This window comes from Haliaeetus leucocephalus, unplaced genomic scaffold, assembly GCF_000737465.1.
Source record: "Haliaeetus leucocephalus isolate CR32 unplaced genomic scaffold, Haliaeetus_leucocephalus-4.0 Scaffold151, whole genome shotgun sequence".
NCBI classification, from domain to species: domain Eukaryota; kingdom Metazoa; phylum Chordata; class Aves; order Accipitriformes; family Accipitridae; genus Haliaeetus; species Haliaeetus leucocephalus.
Window position 1 is genome coordinate 3,656,491 of NW_010972587.1, and position 19,337 is coordinate 3,675,827.

General features: G+C 39.2%; 1 protein-coding gene across 1 annotated transcript in view; it reads left to right on the forward strand.

The window, feature by feature from the left end:
- The window catches only part of TRHDE (thyrotropin-releasing hormone degrading enzyme), a 213,789-nt gene that overhangs the window by 104,834 nt on the left and 89,618 nt on the right, over window positions 1–19,337 (forward strand). The window contains exon 8 of the mRNA XM_010561962.1: window positions 16,313–16,378. Within this exon, the coding sequence (XP_010560264.1) occupies window positions 16,313–16,378 (66 nt within the window). The remainder of the gene's footprint in view (window positions 1–16,312; window positions 16,379–19,337) is intronic.

Here is a 19,337-nt window from a genome sequence, read left to right on the forward strand (position 1 = left end):
TTTCAAAAATCCCTTAGCTGGCTTTGAAAACATTACTGTTGGCCAATTAAGCTATAATAGCCAGCAGCTTTTAGTATACTGAAGTCTTCTCATTGTTTAAATGTTTCAATCATATGTTTGCTGGCGATAGCTGAACCTCGGTGGGTTCAGAGGCTTATCTCATATCAGTATCTTAACGTTTCAAGCTAATTATTTTTTCTAATTAATATGATAATAGTAATATCACCCAGTAAACTGTAATACTTGACACTTATCTTTTCATCTTATGAACACTTTGCAAACATTAAGGAATTTTCATTTACATTGATGTGACAAATAGGACAGTAGGACACATCTGTATACTTTAGCTATTTTATGCAGGCTAATAGGATCACTCTGTTTTCTGTGCAGAGTACGATCTCTATCTTGTATCTGTCCATTTAAAGGTTCCTTTTTCAGTGTAAGAGTGGCCATGCCCAGTGGATACGGCAGCGTCTCCACTCAGCTTCTCTGATGGCCAACTCTCCTGAACCCTCGGTGACACTGAGTGTGTTCATAGCAGGGCCTGATCCTGTAAGTTTTGAACCCAGTTACCAGATCTAGCAAACCACCTTGAGGAACGGCAATGGAAGAATTTACTTACACACTTTCATAGGTGAGGAGACTGAAAGACCCACTCGTTCGCCCATGAAGTCTTTGTTTTCCTGTCTGATAATCAGTGTGACTGTCTGCTGCTCTCTGTAACCGTTCATCCTTTTGTTTTAGATACAAGCAATATCTAACAGGAAGAAACTTTCTCGACTGAATTCATAGGCTGCTCTTTTCACTGTTTCTGTATCTTCCTCCAACCACCTGACACTGTTTCCTTCTGAGGATAAATTAGAACAAATTTAACATTTTGTAGATTTTACATTGTTTCATTCCTATGTAACCTTGTATGCATGCATGCATAGCTTGGACTTTAAAACAACCAGGGAATCAGGCTCATTTATTACATAGCTAGAACATTTGCATATCCTTCTAGCTCTCTAGTGTCTGCCAATATAAATACTGTGATGAATGGTACGTCAGTAAAATCCAAACTGTAAAGTTATACTGAAGGCTTTACTTGATCAGACATGTGCCCAAATATTTTCAGGTGCCTCAAAGCCCTCCTTACACAATGAGCCCTGCTGGAGGGATATTGTTGTTGGTGTTTCTGGGATGGCTTTTTGGTTGTTTGCTGACTGATTTTTTAAATTGATGTTAAGTTCTCAGGAATTTTTTCTGTTGACTCTAGTAAACTTTGGATCAGAACTGTCAGTGAGGACTTTTCTACTGTCTTAAATATAATGCTCATTTTTAAACAGTCTAGCATTATGTGCAGTATCTTCTTCCTACATTTTGGAATTTTTTTTTTTCCATTCTCTTTTAATTTTTTTTTTTAAATGTCCACCTTGTATTCCCTGGGACCTTGGATTGTCTATGTGATCTCTTTTCTCTCTTCACAATTTTCTACATGATATTGAAATGATGAAACTTTCTCCCATCTAATTTTTTTTCAGTGAAATGAGAGTCGTAGAATGTGATTGTCATTTCATTGTCTTTACTGTCATCAATATGGCATAAATCAATCAGGCACCGTTATAGTGCCCATCTCAGCTAGACACTCAGCTGTCATTTTAAAGACATGCCTCTTCTTACACACTTCAGAGATGACCATTGAAACGGTGCTATTTAAACGCCTCGGAACTGAATATATTTTTCATTTCCACTTTCTTGTCCTCGGTGATTGCACATGTTAAGAAATCTCATGACATAAGCCCCTGAAGAATGATATTCAGGTAATCCCACAAGCAGAGTGAAACAGAAACTACAGCCCAGCAGCAGACAATGTTTTTCCACTTAAGCTGTTGAGGGTAATGTTTGCCTCTTTCAAAAGCATCATACTAGTCATTCTTCAGATAGGAGCATGTCATCCTCCACTAGGGCCACAAATATGTAGAGAAAAATGAGAAGTCATGATAGTTCATTAATAAACAGTACTGGTAGATGATTCAAGGCTCTCAAGTTACATCAGAGAGTGGATATGTCTTCCTAGTGCAGCTGGAAGTGAGATAGTGTCCTCCCACGATGACGGGAAAAGTGGTTATATCCCAAGTGCAGTAGGAAATATAGCCTGTTGAACACAAGAGTGGATCTGAGAATTGTTAAATCAAAGCAAAAAGCGTGACAGCCTTTCCACACCAGAAATAACTGACAGCAGGAATCATAGCCCTGGAGAGCTGCATCAACAGAGGAGGAGAGAGTGCAGCAAGAATAACGTGAGGAGCAACAATCAGCAAGGAACAACCGGCTGTAATAAAATGGAGAAAGAAGACAGCTGCATCTCAAAGGGAGCAGCCAGACCCAGAACAGTGTGAGGGAGAGACATCCCAGACAGAACTAAAGGAGCCATAGCCCTAGATGAGCAGTCACAGCCAGATAAGAGAAGGGATGAAAGGGCACCAAGGACACTGTAGAGAGCCAGATAATACCTGAAGTCCTTTCTGTCAGCCTGCTGCATGCTTTGAAGTGTGCTGGTTGAAGATTCTGGCAGCAATCAGAGCAGGCAAGGCCAGTATGATGGAGTGTAACGATAAAAATACCCCCAATAGAATATGTCTTGGCAAGTGACAAGCAATAATCAAAACAAGGAAGGGGATGACTCGAATAGGGAAGAATATTCTTTTTTTCCTTCCCTATAAGCAAAATTAACTTCAGCAGTGAGCTCAGTTACTGGCCCTGGCTTTGTAATGCAAACAATTCATTATTTCCTAAACCTTTGTGTGTATAATTTCCTTTTTCTTCTTAACTGTATACCACTTCTTTAAAAATGCTTTTTCCTGCTTTCTGTGTGGAGTGATGGAAGAAGGATATATTTCTAACAGTAATAAAGGGAGACCGTGATCCCTGCCTCCTCTCAAAGGTAATGTTCTGCATTAGGAAATCTGTTCAACTAAAAATTTGCACAAAGAAAAATGCTCAGCTTCCCTGTATGTTGCGCTAACAGTTCTGGCAAAGGAGAATTTAAGAAATTGCAAGCAGTGCCTTGCTCACCTTTTTGAGTGTAATTCTCTTTGAAAATTTACAGCATAATGTATTCTGCAAGAATGTGGAAGAACAGGAGGGCTAACTGCAGTCGCTGGAAAGGCTTTCTAAAAACTTTGTGCTTTTTACTTCTGTTGCTCAGGCCCTGGGAAGGATATTGGCGCTGTAATGACAAAATAAAACACCCCCCCCCCCCCCCCGAAACATGTATTCTTCCCAGTAAGACCGGGATTAGTATCAGAGAGAAATCCACTCAGTTCGTGAGTGCAATGAAATTGTGACAATGTGCATCTCTGAAGTTGCCACAGAAAAGTGAGAGCAGCTCATTAACAGTGAAAGAAATACTAGATAAATACTTATAAATAGTAAAATACAGTAAAATAGGATTTATTTTTAGTTATTCACTTAACTAAATCAATAACATAAGATGGTATCCAGCTAGTTAAAAGTCTTACAATACAATACGGGTGGCTTTACAACCCACTCCCTTACTGCAGTATAAAGGGAGAGCTTTTTGTTCTCCCTGACTGACTGAGCAGTGACGTCGTCTGTGAATGCCATTAAGTCCTGGGTGCGCATTTGCGTGATGCTGGTTTCTGTTCCATGACTTACAAGTGCAGCAGGTCAGTGCCCAGGGTGCAGAAGGAGCCGTTGTAACAAAGGAAGTATCTTGTAATGAAAATAATTTCTTTCTGTTTAGATAAAAAGGTTGAAGGTCATTACTGCTTCCAATATGAAAGCCATGGAAGCTCAGAGTTGGTGAAACCCTTAGGTTCAAGTTCAGAGGAGCCCCAAGAGTGCCTGACTTAAAGTATGTGGGCTGTCCCACTCCAGCCGGTGGGTGCAAGCATGTAAAACTAGGCAGGTGCCTCAAGATACTTAACATACCTCTCTTAAGGCATCTGAGCACCTTCCTGACTCAAACCAAACTGTCATTATCCTTTTACACTGTTCAGTGTATGCTAAGACAGTATTTTCTGAAGAAGAAATGTAGAAGCCACTGTGTGTGGTATATAAACAGCTACACACCTACAGTGCTTCAGGAGTGTTATGTTCCCCATGCTGGGGAGAGCTGTATATGAGTTTGGAAATAATAAAAATGGAGCACAAATGTTAATAAAAGCATTTTATTTTAAAGAAGAGCTCATTAGACTAGGTTGCTCTGTCAAGGTAGAGCAATTGGGAAGATGCAACCTGTTGTGGTACAAGAGTGTCTTCTGCCCGTTCCCCGTCGAAAGGCAGCGGCAAACCGCAGCTCCCAAGGGCTGGAGGAGGTGATCAAAGCAGAAATGGCAACGGTGGCTCAAGACACGGTGCCCTGCCATCATTCCTCATACTTCTTTCCCCAACAGGGAGTAGAAGGAACAGAATAGTGCATCTGTGTCTCAGATGTTTCCATGGCTTAAAATAAAGTGTTGATAAAGGTGGGTGTACACAAAGGTACCAGCCTACACACCAGAGTTCCTGAAACGCATTTGCCTTTCCTGCTGTTCTGGCTCTACTTTGTAACAGTTATTTTCAGCAAAGGGCAAAGCAGAAAATACCTCTGTAAACCTGTACAGGTAGTTTCTGTTTTTTCTCTGAAGGAGTCCAAAACCCAATGATGCCTGAGTAAAGGCAAGGGATAACTTTTGCTGACACACGTCCTAGTTCAGATCAGTAAAATGAGCAAAAATTACAAGTGTTAAAATAACTTGGAACAAATTGTAAGAATTAGAAATAGAAGATAAACTGGAGGTAATGAAAGAGAGTAAAAGGAAAAAAAATTGACATAAAAATATGATCCTTCAGGCCTGCAGGACTTCTGTTCAGGAGGGAACAACCTGTGCCACACTATTTTGTTGTTATTCTTGTCTTTTAAAGGTATGTTTAAGTACTGGATAATTTCTGACGCTTAAAAGAGGTATTCAAAGAGAGAACATAGAACGGCATGTTTAATTACAGTTAGTTGCAAATCAGTCTTAGGCAAATGGATTGAGATTCTTATGTGGTATTTAGTGAATTAAAAAAACACGAATATCAATTTTCATGCTTCATGGAAACAAACCTGGTCAAACAGACTTGATTTCAGTCTTCGATGAGATTAAATGTGTGGTTGGTAAAGATAAATTGTGTTGAGACATAGACTTTTAAAATCTTTGTTTCATTATGGCATAATACTCTAGTTAAAAAAAAAACCAACAGTGCTATACCATATCACTACAGAACACATTGGCTGGATTAATAGATAGCTATCAGATCATACTGATCCCCAAGGTAGTCTTAAATGGAGAATCATCTCAAAGTCTGAGTTTTACTTTACCTAATTTGCTTTTGGATTCTCTGTGGAGCTGGTTGGTAAAATGGTGATGCATTTCCTCTTTGAAGTGAAGTAACTGTGACCATGTAAACACTTGTGTAAGTATTCGTCATAAAAAGGAAGACCTTTGTCCATTACTCCTAATGGAAAACAGGGATTTGTGGAGCCTGTTTTATTATTACAAGAGATTCTTAATACAGAGGATTTTAAGATGAACTAGTTTATTCACTACTTACTTAAATTTTGGTGATGGCCTGTCTGTGTAAATAATTTCATTAACCTCTTGTGTTTGTCCATCTTGAAGACTTCCTCGTACGAGCAGTTAATGAAAAAATATAACATGCTTTTGTCCTTGTCAGTGGTGTCAGAACATGTAAGAGAGATTTTGGTGGTGAGGCGAAATAAAACTCTTGTTGTAAATGGAGTTCCGATAGCATTTTGTCTAGGCAACTGATACGTTTTACTATTCAAGGAAAATGATGTGACAATATCCACCTGAAGAACATGATTAGTTATGGTCATTTACCCCTGAATTTTGTTCTTTGTGTCATGTTCCTAAAATTTGCAACAGAATTTATGTCTAAGACAAACATTTCACCAAAGCTCATCTTACCATCTGACCATTTTGGTATTATCCAGCCCTAGAACAGCTGTGTTTGTCAGAATAGAAAATGATTATGATTTCCCAGTGAAAAGCTCTCCTTGAATATAATGTTGCTTTTTCAGTGATGTTTTGGCATCAGATAAATGGCCTCACAATCTATAAAAACAACATAAGATGCCTTTATGCATTTTTAATGATTTAGCACAGTACATTACAGGTTTATAGGTATATTTGCTGATTTTAAAAGTATTGGCTCATCCACACTCTAAGTAGAGTTTTAAAAATAGTGTAAGTTTAATTTGCTTATTAAAATATATCCTGGTTTTGTTGATGAGCATCAACAGCATGTTAACTTGTGGGTGTGCTGTCGTGGTTTAACCTCAGCCGGCAGCGAAGCACCACGCAGCTGCTCGCTCACCCCCCCCCCCCCAGTGGGATGGGGGAGACAATCGAAAAAAAACCAACCAAAAAACTTGTGGGTTAAGATAAAGACAGTTTAAGAGGACAGAAAAGGAAGGGAGAAAAAAATATATATACAAAAGAAGTGATGCACAATACAATTGCTCACCACCTGCTAACCGGTCCCCAGGCCAACTCCCCCAGTTTATATACTGGGCATGACATCATACGGTATGGAATACCCCCTTGGCTTGTTTGGGCCGGCTGTCCTGGCTGTGTCCCCTCCCAGCTTCTTGTGCCCCTCCAGCCTCCACTGGCAGGGCAGTGTGAGAAGCTGAAGAGTCCTTGACTGAGTACAAACACTGCTTAACAACAACTAAAACATCAGTGTGTTATCAACATTCTTCTCATCCTAAATCCAAACCACAGCACTATACAAGCTACTAGGAAGAAAATGAACTTTATTCCAGCCAAAACCAGGACAGTGTGCCCTGCTCGATAAGCAAATATCAATTGGAAATTCTGTATTGCTTTAAAAAGTAAGGAAGATAAATGAGGGACTTTTTTATCTAGTCTCTACTGTTAAAATCAAGTAGGGATAGTTTTTTTGGACTCCTTTTAATGAATGTAGTCCCTTGCTTTTTAACAATTTAGTACCAAGTGCAGGGAAGCCAGTCAGAGCCAAATTCAGCCAAGTACGTAGTTGCTTGCTTAATTTTGTGTGTGTGAGCTGTGGAATTTAAGTTGGGTTGCTTACATGCTTAAGGTACTTCACTGTCACTAAATGATGGCCTGGACTAAGACCTTCAGGATTAGGCTCATATTATCACGCTTTGTACTAGTATGCTGCATAGTTTGCATATACCTATCTCCATCCTTACTTCTTATGGCCTTTACGTGGGTTTTCCAAAGGGAAAGCCTCTAGAAATTCATTTGAACATTTTACGTTTCTGCCACAGGGCGGAAATCATAGGCACATGTTTACTCATTTACATTCTGTTATCCTCATCAAATAAGGAAGCATTCATACTCATCAAATTCACATGCATTAAGCTTCATTTTTCTTCTAGTATTTGGAGGTGCCGCTGGAGAATACAGAAAATAGCCAAGCTGGTGTATTACAGTGCTCAGTTTCTGAAAATGAAAGAGGGATTTAGTGCTGGTGACTCATGATACAGTCTAATTAATTCCCTGAAAAGAATTTCTCAGTGAGTACTTCTGCAGTTCCCAGAGATGAGATATTTTGGATAGAGACAGTTGAAGAATTCCAGAGCAGGCTTTGCAATTATCTCCGCTGTTACGGCTTGATAGAAGGACTTTAGCAGAGGTCTCTCAGGAGCCCACCGCAGTACTGTGTTGTAACTGATGGCATGAACGGGACACTCTTGTTCCATGGCTATCAGGGAAAGGCTGCATACCATGAAAGATGGTTCAGATGACAAAGGTAGGAAGGTAAAATCCATTTCAGCATGACCTTCTGAGTGGGAACTGAGGAATGGTTGGACTTCTCTTGGGGAAAAAGGAAAAAAGCAAAGAGGGTATGGTGAATATGTTTGATTAAGGAAGGACAGTTTAAATGCAACACCTGGCTTTGAAAGTGGTTACTCACTTTTCAGTTGTTCTTACAGGACAACTAAGGGATGTCCTTTGATTTGCTTAAGGTCACACCAGTCACTCAACAGACACTACAGCCAGACTTCTCCCATCTCTTGGTCCTCTTCTTTAATGTGCTGAGGGTAACAAATCAGTTAATTCAGTGCACTACATGTGGTGTAACGCAGCAGCTCAGTTGACCAAGTTTTTAAATAATTCATTTCCACACATATACACTATTCTATCTATGTTTGAGCAAATTCTGCAGATGTGACTTAGTCAAAACATATTTTTTGTGTTAAATTTCTCCAGGATTTGACAGATTTCATTGTGTTTTTTTAATTTTATGTAAGAGTTCTTTTTTAAGTGTCACATTTTTGCTACATGTTTGATGTACATTGTTCTTTCACTTTAATTCATGCTGTGTTTTTCCCAATAAGCTAAATTTCATGGGGCATCCAGCTGTGGTTGCTTAGTACCAACAAAGAATGATTGTTTTGGAAAACGTGACTTGGATATTACTTGTTGGCTAGTGTTCACATTACAAAAATAATGTGCAAATATGCATTCTTTGTATGAGTGCTTGTTAATATGCTCTTCTAATATTTAAAATGAACTTAGAATCACAGAATTATCTAAGATTTTGAGAAATAAAGAATAATGTATGAATTCAGGAACTTTGAACTGAAATGAAATTATACTCATTTACTTAAGAACCCATTTGATTGTGGATACCCTTAGGCTTCTATTTGACAGAATACTGTAAAAATATCTTCAACATTTTTAAGAAAAAAAACCAACCCGCACGCTGCTTTTATTACATTTGCAGTTCTAAAAAATCTTTCTTCAGCACATTTCATGGAGAAAAGATTCAACTATTATTCAAAACATATTAGCCAAAATTTGAAAGTTGTTGTGTGATCTTAAGTGATTCTGCTAAGGTAGTTTATGCCCAACTTGAGTGTATACAGGAGGTATGGCTCTGGCTTACTGGGTGAGGGGCCACGTCGTGGCCAAAGTGTAAAAGGGCGACTCAGATTTTTAAAGACATAGCGGAGAAGTGCAATGAATTATTTGTATTGGACTTTCCTGCTGAAGAATGGGTTGATTCCCATGCTCAGTTTAGTCTTTGTAACAGATAGGTTGTAGGAACTATCAATTTGAGGTAGGTATATGGGAAACAATAACTAAAAGAGGTGAATTAGTTTTTAGGAAGTCTGCAGAGCTGGATGGCATCCACCTGCACCTTCTGAAGGTAACCAGATGTGGAGCTCCAGAACTTCTGGCAATGGGATGTAGACCATCCTTACAACCGGCCACTGTGCTGGAGAATTGCTGGGGTAATGTACAGAGAGGGCTCCAGGAGAAGTCCTGGGAGCTGTAGGCTGATGAGTTCAGCTTCCTTCTCCAGCTAGGTGGGGACTTCGTAGGGTATAAAGAGTAAGAGAACTGAGCATGTGGATAAACATGACAGTCTTGCCTGGACGTAACTGCTGCAAAGGGAGATTCTGTCTCACTAACCAGCTGGAGTTCTTGGGGGGAGTCAGCAGACACTGGATTTAAAAAAAGTCTTTGAAAAGGCACCTCGCCTATAGCTCAGGGTAAGTAGTTGAAGGAGGAAACTATTTAATGTGTGTGACTCATGACCAATTCATTAAATAAAAGAATACTAGTATATGTCAGGTATATATTAGTAGCTATCAAACTTTGTATATTGATTCTCATCTTAAATCAGGAGCTCTTTATGAAAGAACGGTACCTTTGTGAGTGCCTGTGTGTGGTCTGAGCCTTGTTTCAATCAACGAAGATGAAGGTGATTATGAGATATTATTATTGATAATAATAATAATAATACCTCTGACAATAATATGAATAAAATCTAGTGTAACTGAGGTAGAGGATAGAGTAACTCATATATCCCTTAGCTAGAGAGAAAGTAACCCTAATCTTGAACTGCAGGGATACCAGCATACAGAAAAATAACTGTAGGCCTCCTATCTGTGTCCCATTGTATATGAAAAACAAGCAGAGCTATTACATATTAATCAAGACTGATTTTGAACTGACTACTACACAATAGAAGAATGTTAATAAATCACCTGTATTCAATGTTGGTTTTGGGTTTTGTTTTTAAATGAGAGAAGAATCAGCAAAATGGATGGGTGGAAAATTGATATATTAAATTTTTAAAAATTTTTTTTTTAGAAATTCATTTACGTAGTTTTTGTTGGTAGTCCACTGCTCCTCTCCTCAGTAGCTCACTCTGCACTTACACTTTTGATACCACAGTGGTGTTTTTCATACCAGAATACTTCCTGATTTTAGTTTTTATGTCACAAAAGGAATCGTTCTGAACTAAATCAAAATAAACAGCTTTCATGCTTATAACAAGGATGGCGAGGCAGACATTCAGTGAAGAAGAGATATATTGAGGTCTGTGTAATTATTATTACTGATATGTGGCATTACGTGGGATAAATGGATAGGTGACCCTGCAAGGTGCCATCTCAGACTTCACAAACTGAGGGAGGTGTTTTTGCAGTGTTTACGCTTTCCCATTTTCTAAGGTTGCTCTGTAAGTTGCAGGATAAAATATCTTCAGAGGGATTCATGCCATCTCACTTGGGATGTTCCCTGTGCAGATTCCTGCAACTGACTCGTCCCCTAACCTCCCTGTATCATCAGTGAAGATAAACAGGCACTTTTAGGGTAAAATTCATGTCCTATTTTAGGTACATGTCTTTGGATGAGATGAATCAGGATGAGCTGAAGTGCTTGTTTCTCTCTCCGTTGCCTTTAAAGGGAGTCGAGGCAGCTGGCTCAGCTGTATACAACGGAGGAAGCATCAGATAGCTACAGTGTAGGCATCTGCATTCAGTCAGATGAATCTCAATCCTACGGTTAGAACAAAACCAACAAAACACACAAAAGCAGAACCAAAAATAAAAAAGAAGTTGATGTTCTAGGAAAAAATGACAAGTTTTTGTGGGAAGGAGGATGGAAGAGCAATGCTTTTTCTGGGTCAGCTTTTTATGGTCTCTTTTCATTCCCCCACTCCAACTCATTTACAAAACCATAGATTATTTCACCCTCAAAAGAGTCAGCTGTAGTTCACGGTTTCTGTTTTGTGTTGGTGACATTTTTCTCTCATGAGCACTTTTTAGAATTCAGACATAATTTTTGGTCCTTAAAAGAATAGTGCTGAATGAGTTACCAGCTCATTTGTATCTCTTCACACGTGGCCCCTTGCCCTTGCCTCCTAGCTTCCGCATAATCCTGTGTGCTGGTTTACTGATTTTTGTATTGTTCCCTTCACTGCAACTGCTTCACCAGTTTGTTATTTTAAGTGCTTTTCTTTGCGGTCTGCTCGGTACAGAATATCCACCTTCAGCTAGAAAGCACTCTCTTCAGGGCCCTCTCTCGAATACCTACCTACCGTTGCTGGTTTTCTTATATGAAAGTATGACAAGGTAGAATAAACTGAGATATATGTTATTCAACTGTATATATAGAAAAGGATGGTGTCACACCAGTTTTATATCTCCGCAATTCAGAAATTCTTGGGAGCTGCTTACTAGTACAGAACTTTTGTAAGAGAGTGGGGAATCAGTCTCTGTATGGCCTGTTTGGACAGTGCAGTTGAATTCATCTCACCTCACTTTAGATGTCTGCAGTGTAGATAAGTACATAGCAGCTTGTCACCCAAGGCTACTTTTGGCGTAAATTACAAGAGATGGGTGCTTTTAGGGTACAATTCTCCCATCTGGAGGTCTACTTTAAGATGAGACAAGGTGCACCCAGAAGTGACTGGTGCTGTCCATTGACTGTAAAGGAAATCTAAACAGCTAAAGTAATTGTAGACACAGATGCTACAGATACCTGTATTGAGTCAGCTCTATCCCCTCCTATGTGGCTGTATAACAGTACTGTGTTGTCTGCAGCAGTCAGATTTTTGTGGGTTCACACATAAGACTTACTTTTTTTTCCTGTTAAAGAAAATTCCATTTGGTACTTTCTTTTGTATAAGAAATGATTACAGGATGCAAGTTGCAAGTGAAACAATTAATTTAAGAATTCAGGTATAATAAAATTGGATCATTCAGTAAGTCAGAGAATTAAATTAACTTACAGTAATTGTGACCTGTAGTGGTGCCACAGGATCAAAAAATGTAGGAGTGGGTCTTTAAAAATTAGTTTCATTTAACATTATTTTACGTTGGCATGGAGAGAATTTGAATGCCTTAACTGTGACTCTGCGTTTTGTTGATTTCAAAGGCAAGTTCAGCTCACATATAAAGGAATTTTGCTCCTAATTTTAGTTATGGATGGTCTTTACCATGGTGTGAATGTGCAAACAAGTTTCTTCAGGGAAAGGAAGAGCATCAACTTACAGCACTTCAGCCAGCGTTGGCTAATTGCCCATGAGCATGCCTTTTCCCCAAGAGCACTTTGCAGAAAAGGGCTGTGTATGCAGTTAATTTCCATGGAGCAGCCAACATGCTCCACCTTCCTCTCCTATAGCGGTGGAGTCACAGTGCTGAGGAGGTTTCGACTGTGTCATAGGTTATATGAGGAGCATGCTGGGTGATCTTTGGCAAATAATTTCACTATGATGTGCCTCAGTTTCCCTTTAATTTGCAAGATATTGATATCAGTGTCTTACGAAGCACTTATGAGATCTGCTAATGAAGAGTGCTTCACCAGGTAGTGCCATTAATCATTGACTGAATATCTAGTGTATTTGTCTGAGTAGACTTTTATTAAGATGGGGTACAATAGCTTAAGGTGAGTCAGATTTTCCACTGGCAGGAACATGGGTACGTTTCTTGAATAGGAAAGAATTGCTTTCCACTAGACCTGTTAAACCAATGTGTTTTACCTCTTGAGGAAGTACTGAGTCATCCATTGCCTGGAGGAAAGCACTTAAATCATCAATAAATAGCTATTCTGCCCTGTAGGAGAGCCGGGTTCACTTCTCAAGACTCCATATGTCATTCCTCGGTTGGACAAATGTTGGCAGAGCAGAAGTGGCCCTGAGAGTGAAATGGGGAGCGGATCGGTTGCATGTCAGGGCGTTCAGGGAACGATGCTGACAGGTTCCAGAGGGCACCCTTTGCAGCAGGACAGATGTGTTGTGGTTTAGGATTTTTCTGTAGGTTTAAGTCTAGGTCACAGAAGCTTTCAGAGCATATGGAAGCGTAGGTCCTCTGGACTCCATCTAGTTCACTGCTTGCTAGGCGGATAGGCAGTGAAAATGCTAGCACATGGGGCCGTTCAGATGACCCCAAGGCTATGTATTCTATTACTCCTGTAACTGAACTTACTGCACATACCTTCTTTACCTCCCAGGACCCTCTGGTAAGGGTCATCGTCCAAGCTCCTCTTTTTAGTAAGCCCCTCTTCCTTATGCCAGTTACTCTGCATACCTCTTGCTTTTTATGCTTCTGCCTGCAAACCTATTTCTCTTCATTTCCCAAGTGCCAGTATTTGCTGCCTTTCCTTCCCAGAGCTGGGAACGTATTCATTGCTTCTGCTCTTACGAATGTATCACTGTCCTCTCTTCTGCCTGCTCTTAAAGTGCAAGAAAGATTAAATGAGTGGTTTTCTCCCTTTTCCTCCTCCCATTTCTTTTCCCTTCACACCAACGGCTGCATTTGCTCCTGTTTCTCATCCCTTCTCCCCAAGACAATTTTTTCGTCTTGAGTTTCTCTGGTTTTCTGTTTTCCCCTTTTTCTTTAGAATCTCCTTCCCCTTCCCTTCCTGGCATTTGCTTTCCCTGTGTGGGGAAGATGGCAGAACTGGGACAAGCATATTGTTTTGGAAACTGTAAGTAGGACTTCTGGGTTTCCTGAAGGTAATTAATTGGTGGAAAGTACTTCTGAAGTAGCTGTGAAAAGGGATCGGTCCTGAGAGAGTAGTCCTGCCTTTGTGCCTTGGATTTCTTATTCAGTCTTTGCTTGCTTTTTTATTTTGTTTGCTGCGTAAAGGCCAGCCATAGTTCCATCCAATGTGTGGCTAAATGTCACCTGTGAGAGGAATTCTATAATTTTTTTACGTGTATCTGACAGTTCTTGGTTTCTGGATAGAAAAAGACTCTGTGAGCAACATCATATGAAGGTATTTGCTTCCTTGCTTCTCACAGCAATCGGTAGAGTTCAGGTGCCTATATAAATATATGTCCATTGCTACAATGTGAAATCAATGTGAGGAGACCCTGGAATACTGACAAGTGGGTAGGAAAAGGGATGTGTGATGGGTGAAAAAATGTCTTTGTTGTTAAGGATTTAGGCTGATCTTTATATATTTTTGGTTCTGCTACAGATGTTTTGGGTTGCCCTGCCCAAGTTACTTACAGGATAAATAGGATTTATCTATTTGTTAGATTTTTTTTCTCTTCTCTTTATCTGCTTAGACAGATTTATCTGCTGTTTATCTGCTTAAACATCTCTGAGAACTTTACTCATTCTATTCCTCTAGTAAAATAAGGGTAATAATGCTTCCTGACCTATTGTCTTGTCTGTTCAGGTAATAACCTGTTTCGGCAGGGATTATTTTCTATGCTGCTGTGTGTTCCAGACTTGATTGGTCTCCCAGTAAGATTATGTACCCCCATAAAAACATAGAATAGTTGTTAATAATGCAAACACCGTCTTTTGGCTTATCCGCTGTTCAATTCTTCTAAGCAACTACAAACGTCTCTTCAATTAATGTTTTTTTTTTTTCCTTCTTTTTTACTTCAGTTACTTTGCTAACTATATATTATTTGTTGTTGCTGCCTATGTGAAGAACTTGTGGAGTTTTCTTACAATTTTCCAATAATTTATGAATCTTTTTGATTTATGTCATTATTTCAAATGTTGGTTATTACAGATAATCCCTTTGGTACTTCAAAAATAGTCACTGTACAAAAAATCAGTGGAACGTGTGTAAAATGGTCTAAAAATTGGAGAACTGTTAAATTCCAAAACTAATCTGAGCTTTAATCTAGCAGGAAAATGCATAAAATCTTGTTTTGAAAGCTGAAGCTAGAGAAATTCAAATTAGTAAAAAGATGCACATTTTCACTGTGAGAGTAAATATTAGTGTGACATGTTATGTAGTACTGTGAAACATTTTCGTGTTCTTGAATCTTCCTAAAATAGATCCTATTGTGTAAAGAGAAGCAATAGGGTTTTTGCTTAAATTACTGTTTGACCTCTGCTAATGCAGGAAGTCAGATTACATTGTTGTAATAGTTCTTTTGGTTTTAGAACCTTTGAATTTTTGAATCTGTGAAATGATTTGGGTTTTTCTATTTTCTAATTGAGCATTAGCCTAATTCCTGGACCTACATCTGTAGCTGAGGTTGTTGAGTTCTAGCATCACGCTTTCTTACGGCCTTTGATTCACTGTCTTTAAATCAAAAGTGTCCTCCCTCTCGTGCAGTGATCAGTACTAAGTATAACATTTGGTTAATGGGATTGGAAGGCTGGTTGTCTTGCAACTGGATTGCAAAGTAGGATATTATAGCTAAATCATCGATCCGGATCTGCAAAGATATTTCTGCTTGAAATAGAGCACTTGTGAAAGGGGAAAATACGCAGCAATTGTGGTTCTGAGAGGGAGTGAGAAAACAAAAAGAATGCCTTAAAGAAAGCTACTCTGGCAAGTGTCTATCTGTTTCTTGGTGTAAGTACTGAGAATTAGAATCACCTGTGAAAAAAAAGAAATTTTTTTAGATCTCTCTGCTTTGCCTGAAGGGGCAAAGGGATAAGAACTAGTATAAGTAGAGAAAGAGTGTTATACAAGTACTTACCTCTTGGCATGACAGTCTGGGAAATAAGCTGACTATTGATAAGTCAAATACGTATATCTACATCTTATAATATTCTTATGACAATGATCCACTTCCAGATCATCAGATCTTGAAGGCTTTTACAAAGGAAAGTAGTATCACTAAATCCTGATTTACAGTAGTATAATGGAGGTAAAAATATTATCACTGTGGTAGAATTTAGCATGGACATTATTTTTTGCCCTCATTTAAAACTGTGCAGTACTGCTGAGTGCACAGAAGGGCTGGGGGCAACCAGCTGTGGAGCTGACACATCCCTGCTCCAGCAGCGGAGAGAGTGTGTTTTATGACCTGTGCCTTATTCAGTATATGGGGCAGGATATTAACAATGTCAGTCTACTTACTCACTTTTCCTTGTAAGCATTTGCATTATCTTCTCTCTCTCTTTTTCATTCCAGCACAAATAAAGATTGTATTGATCACGTGTTTCCAAGATGATAGTGTTGGATGGAAACGCCTACTTCAGATTGTTATTATTGTGTAATGTTGATATGCAAACCCGGTAACTTATTTTTTTCTCTATCATTTCCCACAGGGTGCAGCTCTAATTCGAATGTTGGCTAACTTTATGGGTCACTCTGTGTTTCAAATGGGCTTACAAGTAAGTAAAGGCATTTCTGTCTTTGTGTAGGTGTGCATTTCTAGCAGTTTCTCTTGCTCTCTCTTTTTTCTTTTGAAACTATATTTGCATCTATTTGTGGAAATGCTTCTTTACTTCAGGACCCTCTGAGGCACCAACACGTCCCTAAAGCTGAATTTGATGGAAGACACTGAGTAGCGTAACACACATTGCGGTGCCGCCAGTTTCACCTATATTTCTTGGTGTATCAAGTGATTGTGGTTTAACTGGCACATTGTTTTGTGTCCATTTTGTGTAGATTGCCACGTAAACCCCATTTTGTCCATGTGACAACTGTGTGAAGGGCTAGCTGAGGAGAGAGCTACTTCTTTTCAATTACATTTGCATGCAGGAATAACAAATGACATCAAGCCAGCTAGAAAATACACAGCCCTAAAACTAGTAATGCTTTTCAGATAAATATTTTTGCCTTCCCTTCCCCCCTAGCAAAATCCTTGAGCTTTATTTTTACCTTCGATAAGCATGGAGTGCTTTCTGCCTTAACGATGTTTTGAAAACTCACTCTGCCTTTTAAAAGAAATTTAGAGAGGTAACATTTCTGTACAAAGAGAAAGAAATTCAACATGCTGATTACCAAGGATGAACTCTTTTCAGCAATAATTCAGTGCAAATGAGTGTTTCGTAAACTATTTAAAAACAAACAAGCCAAAGCATAAAAAACAATACGACTGCCTCTATTCCATTGAAATCACTTGTGTAAATCACGTTACAGGCAGCTGTGATTGATGAATTATGTATGATGCAGCCTGCTACTTAGAAGCGTCCTTTAAAGTAAATTGATGTTCACCTGAAATACAATTATGCTAAGATGGAAAGAGCAATCAATCTTATCTGTTCTTAGTAAGCTTTTCATTTTGAAATTTAAATAAACTCTGTCTAGGATCAGGTCATTTTTTAACAGAATAATTCTACCTCTAACCAAAATAAATTGGAAGATAAAATATAAAACAAAAGTTAAATAAATGCATTGGTTATGTCAGAGAAGTGTGTTCCATTCAATAGGCAATGAAAGGAAACCTGCTGGGGAAATACAGCTTTTTGGAGAGTTTACAGGACATTCAGGGCTTGCAACATAACTTACTCACAGGACCCAGTTGGATCATTTTCCTAGTTGTAACGTGAGGTCACATCAGTTAGATAATCTTCTTATCCAGATAAGAAATCTTGAAATCATAAGTTTCCTTCATAAAATCTTGTATATGTCAAGGGTGAAACCCTCATCTCACTTAAGCCAGTAAGACTTCTGTCCTTAGTCCAGCAAACTCCATATTCCAGCCAGAAACTTTTGCCTGCACAGATCCATTTGTATGGAAATTCAGTAGCAATTTTCCCAAAAAAGCATTGCACTCAAGGTTTTAGAAAGGGAAAGTTTTAATACGTGCATCTCAAGCCTCATTTTTCTATTTTCCTCTATGTTTGCCTGAGAAATAACAGTGTGCAAGTTGTCCTGAAATGAATTTAGAAAAGTTCAGATCAAAGAATAGGGCTATGCAGGGATTAAGTAATCATAATTACCATAAAGTTGTAATGGAGCTTTGTTTTTTGATTTGAGTGGTTTCGTATTATTTCTGCTTTTCACGGGTTCTGCTCTAAATAGAAACTCTTCTGTTTGCTAATGAAAGTCTATGAAAAATCTAACTGTGAAAATCTGACTAGTGAAAGTCTTGGCATCAGTTCAGTAGGAAGATGATATTCTAACTTCTTTTATAAAAACTGTTTGAAATCCAGACAGAGATTTTCCGTGTGTATGTCTCCAAGTTGAACAAAATAAAACATAAAGTTCATAAGCTTATTCATAAGCTACAAATTATACAATTGGAAATGTCTGTCAATCATTTAATTCTTTGTGTTTTGTGGATCTAATGAAATAGTGTTCTTGCACTGTAGATTTGGGAGGATAGCTTTGCTAATGATAAGGGGAACTGGAGGACTAATTCACCTTTCTATTATGCATTCATTTAGGCTTTTTAGCTCTTTAGCCCTGGTACCATCTCTTGGGGTTTAGCATTATGTTGCCTTGAATCCAGTTTTACCATGGAATTCTAATATTCAACTAAATGGCCTTTCTTAAGGATAGCTGCAAAATCAAGTGTTACTACTATTTATGAATCTCTGCAAATAATTAAAACTCTGAAAGTGCACTTGATGGTTCATTCCTCCTGGGTTATTCTAATGGCTGGCTGGGTAACTGAGTTCTGAAGGACCTTCACTTTATCTTATTTGCTTTGTTTTTTGTTAGCCTCCAGTACATGGAGCACATCAGTGTTAACAGAATCACAGAATCATAGAATCGTTTAGGTTGGAAAAGACCTTTAAGATCATCAAGTCCAACCGTTAATCTAGCACTGCCAAGTCCACCACTAAACCGTGTCCCTAAGTGCCACATCTACGCATCTTTTAAATACTTCCAGGGTGACTCTACCACTTCCCTGGGCAGCCTCTTCCAATGCTTGACAACCCTTTCAGTGAAGAGATTTTTCCTAATATCCAATCTAAACCTTCCCTGGTGCAGCCTGAGGCCATTTCCTCTTGTCCTATTGCTTGTTACTTGGAAGAAGAGACCGACCCCCACCTGGCTCCAACCTCCTTTCAGGTAGTTGTAGAGAGCGATCAGGTCTCCCCTCAGCCTCCTTTTCTCCAGACTAAACAACCCCAGTTCCCTCAGCCGCTCCTCATCAGACTTGTGCTCCAGGCCCCTCACCAGCTCCGTTGCCCTTCTCTGGACACGCTCCAGCACCTCAGTGTCCTTCTTGTAGTGAGGGGCCCAACACTGAACACAGTATTTGAGGCGCGACCTCACCAGTGCCGAGTACAGGGCTACGATCACTGCCCTGTTCCTGCTGGCCACACTATTTCTGATACAAGCCAGGATGCTGTTGGCCTTCTTGGCCACCTGGGCACACTGCTGGCTCATATTCAG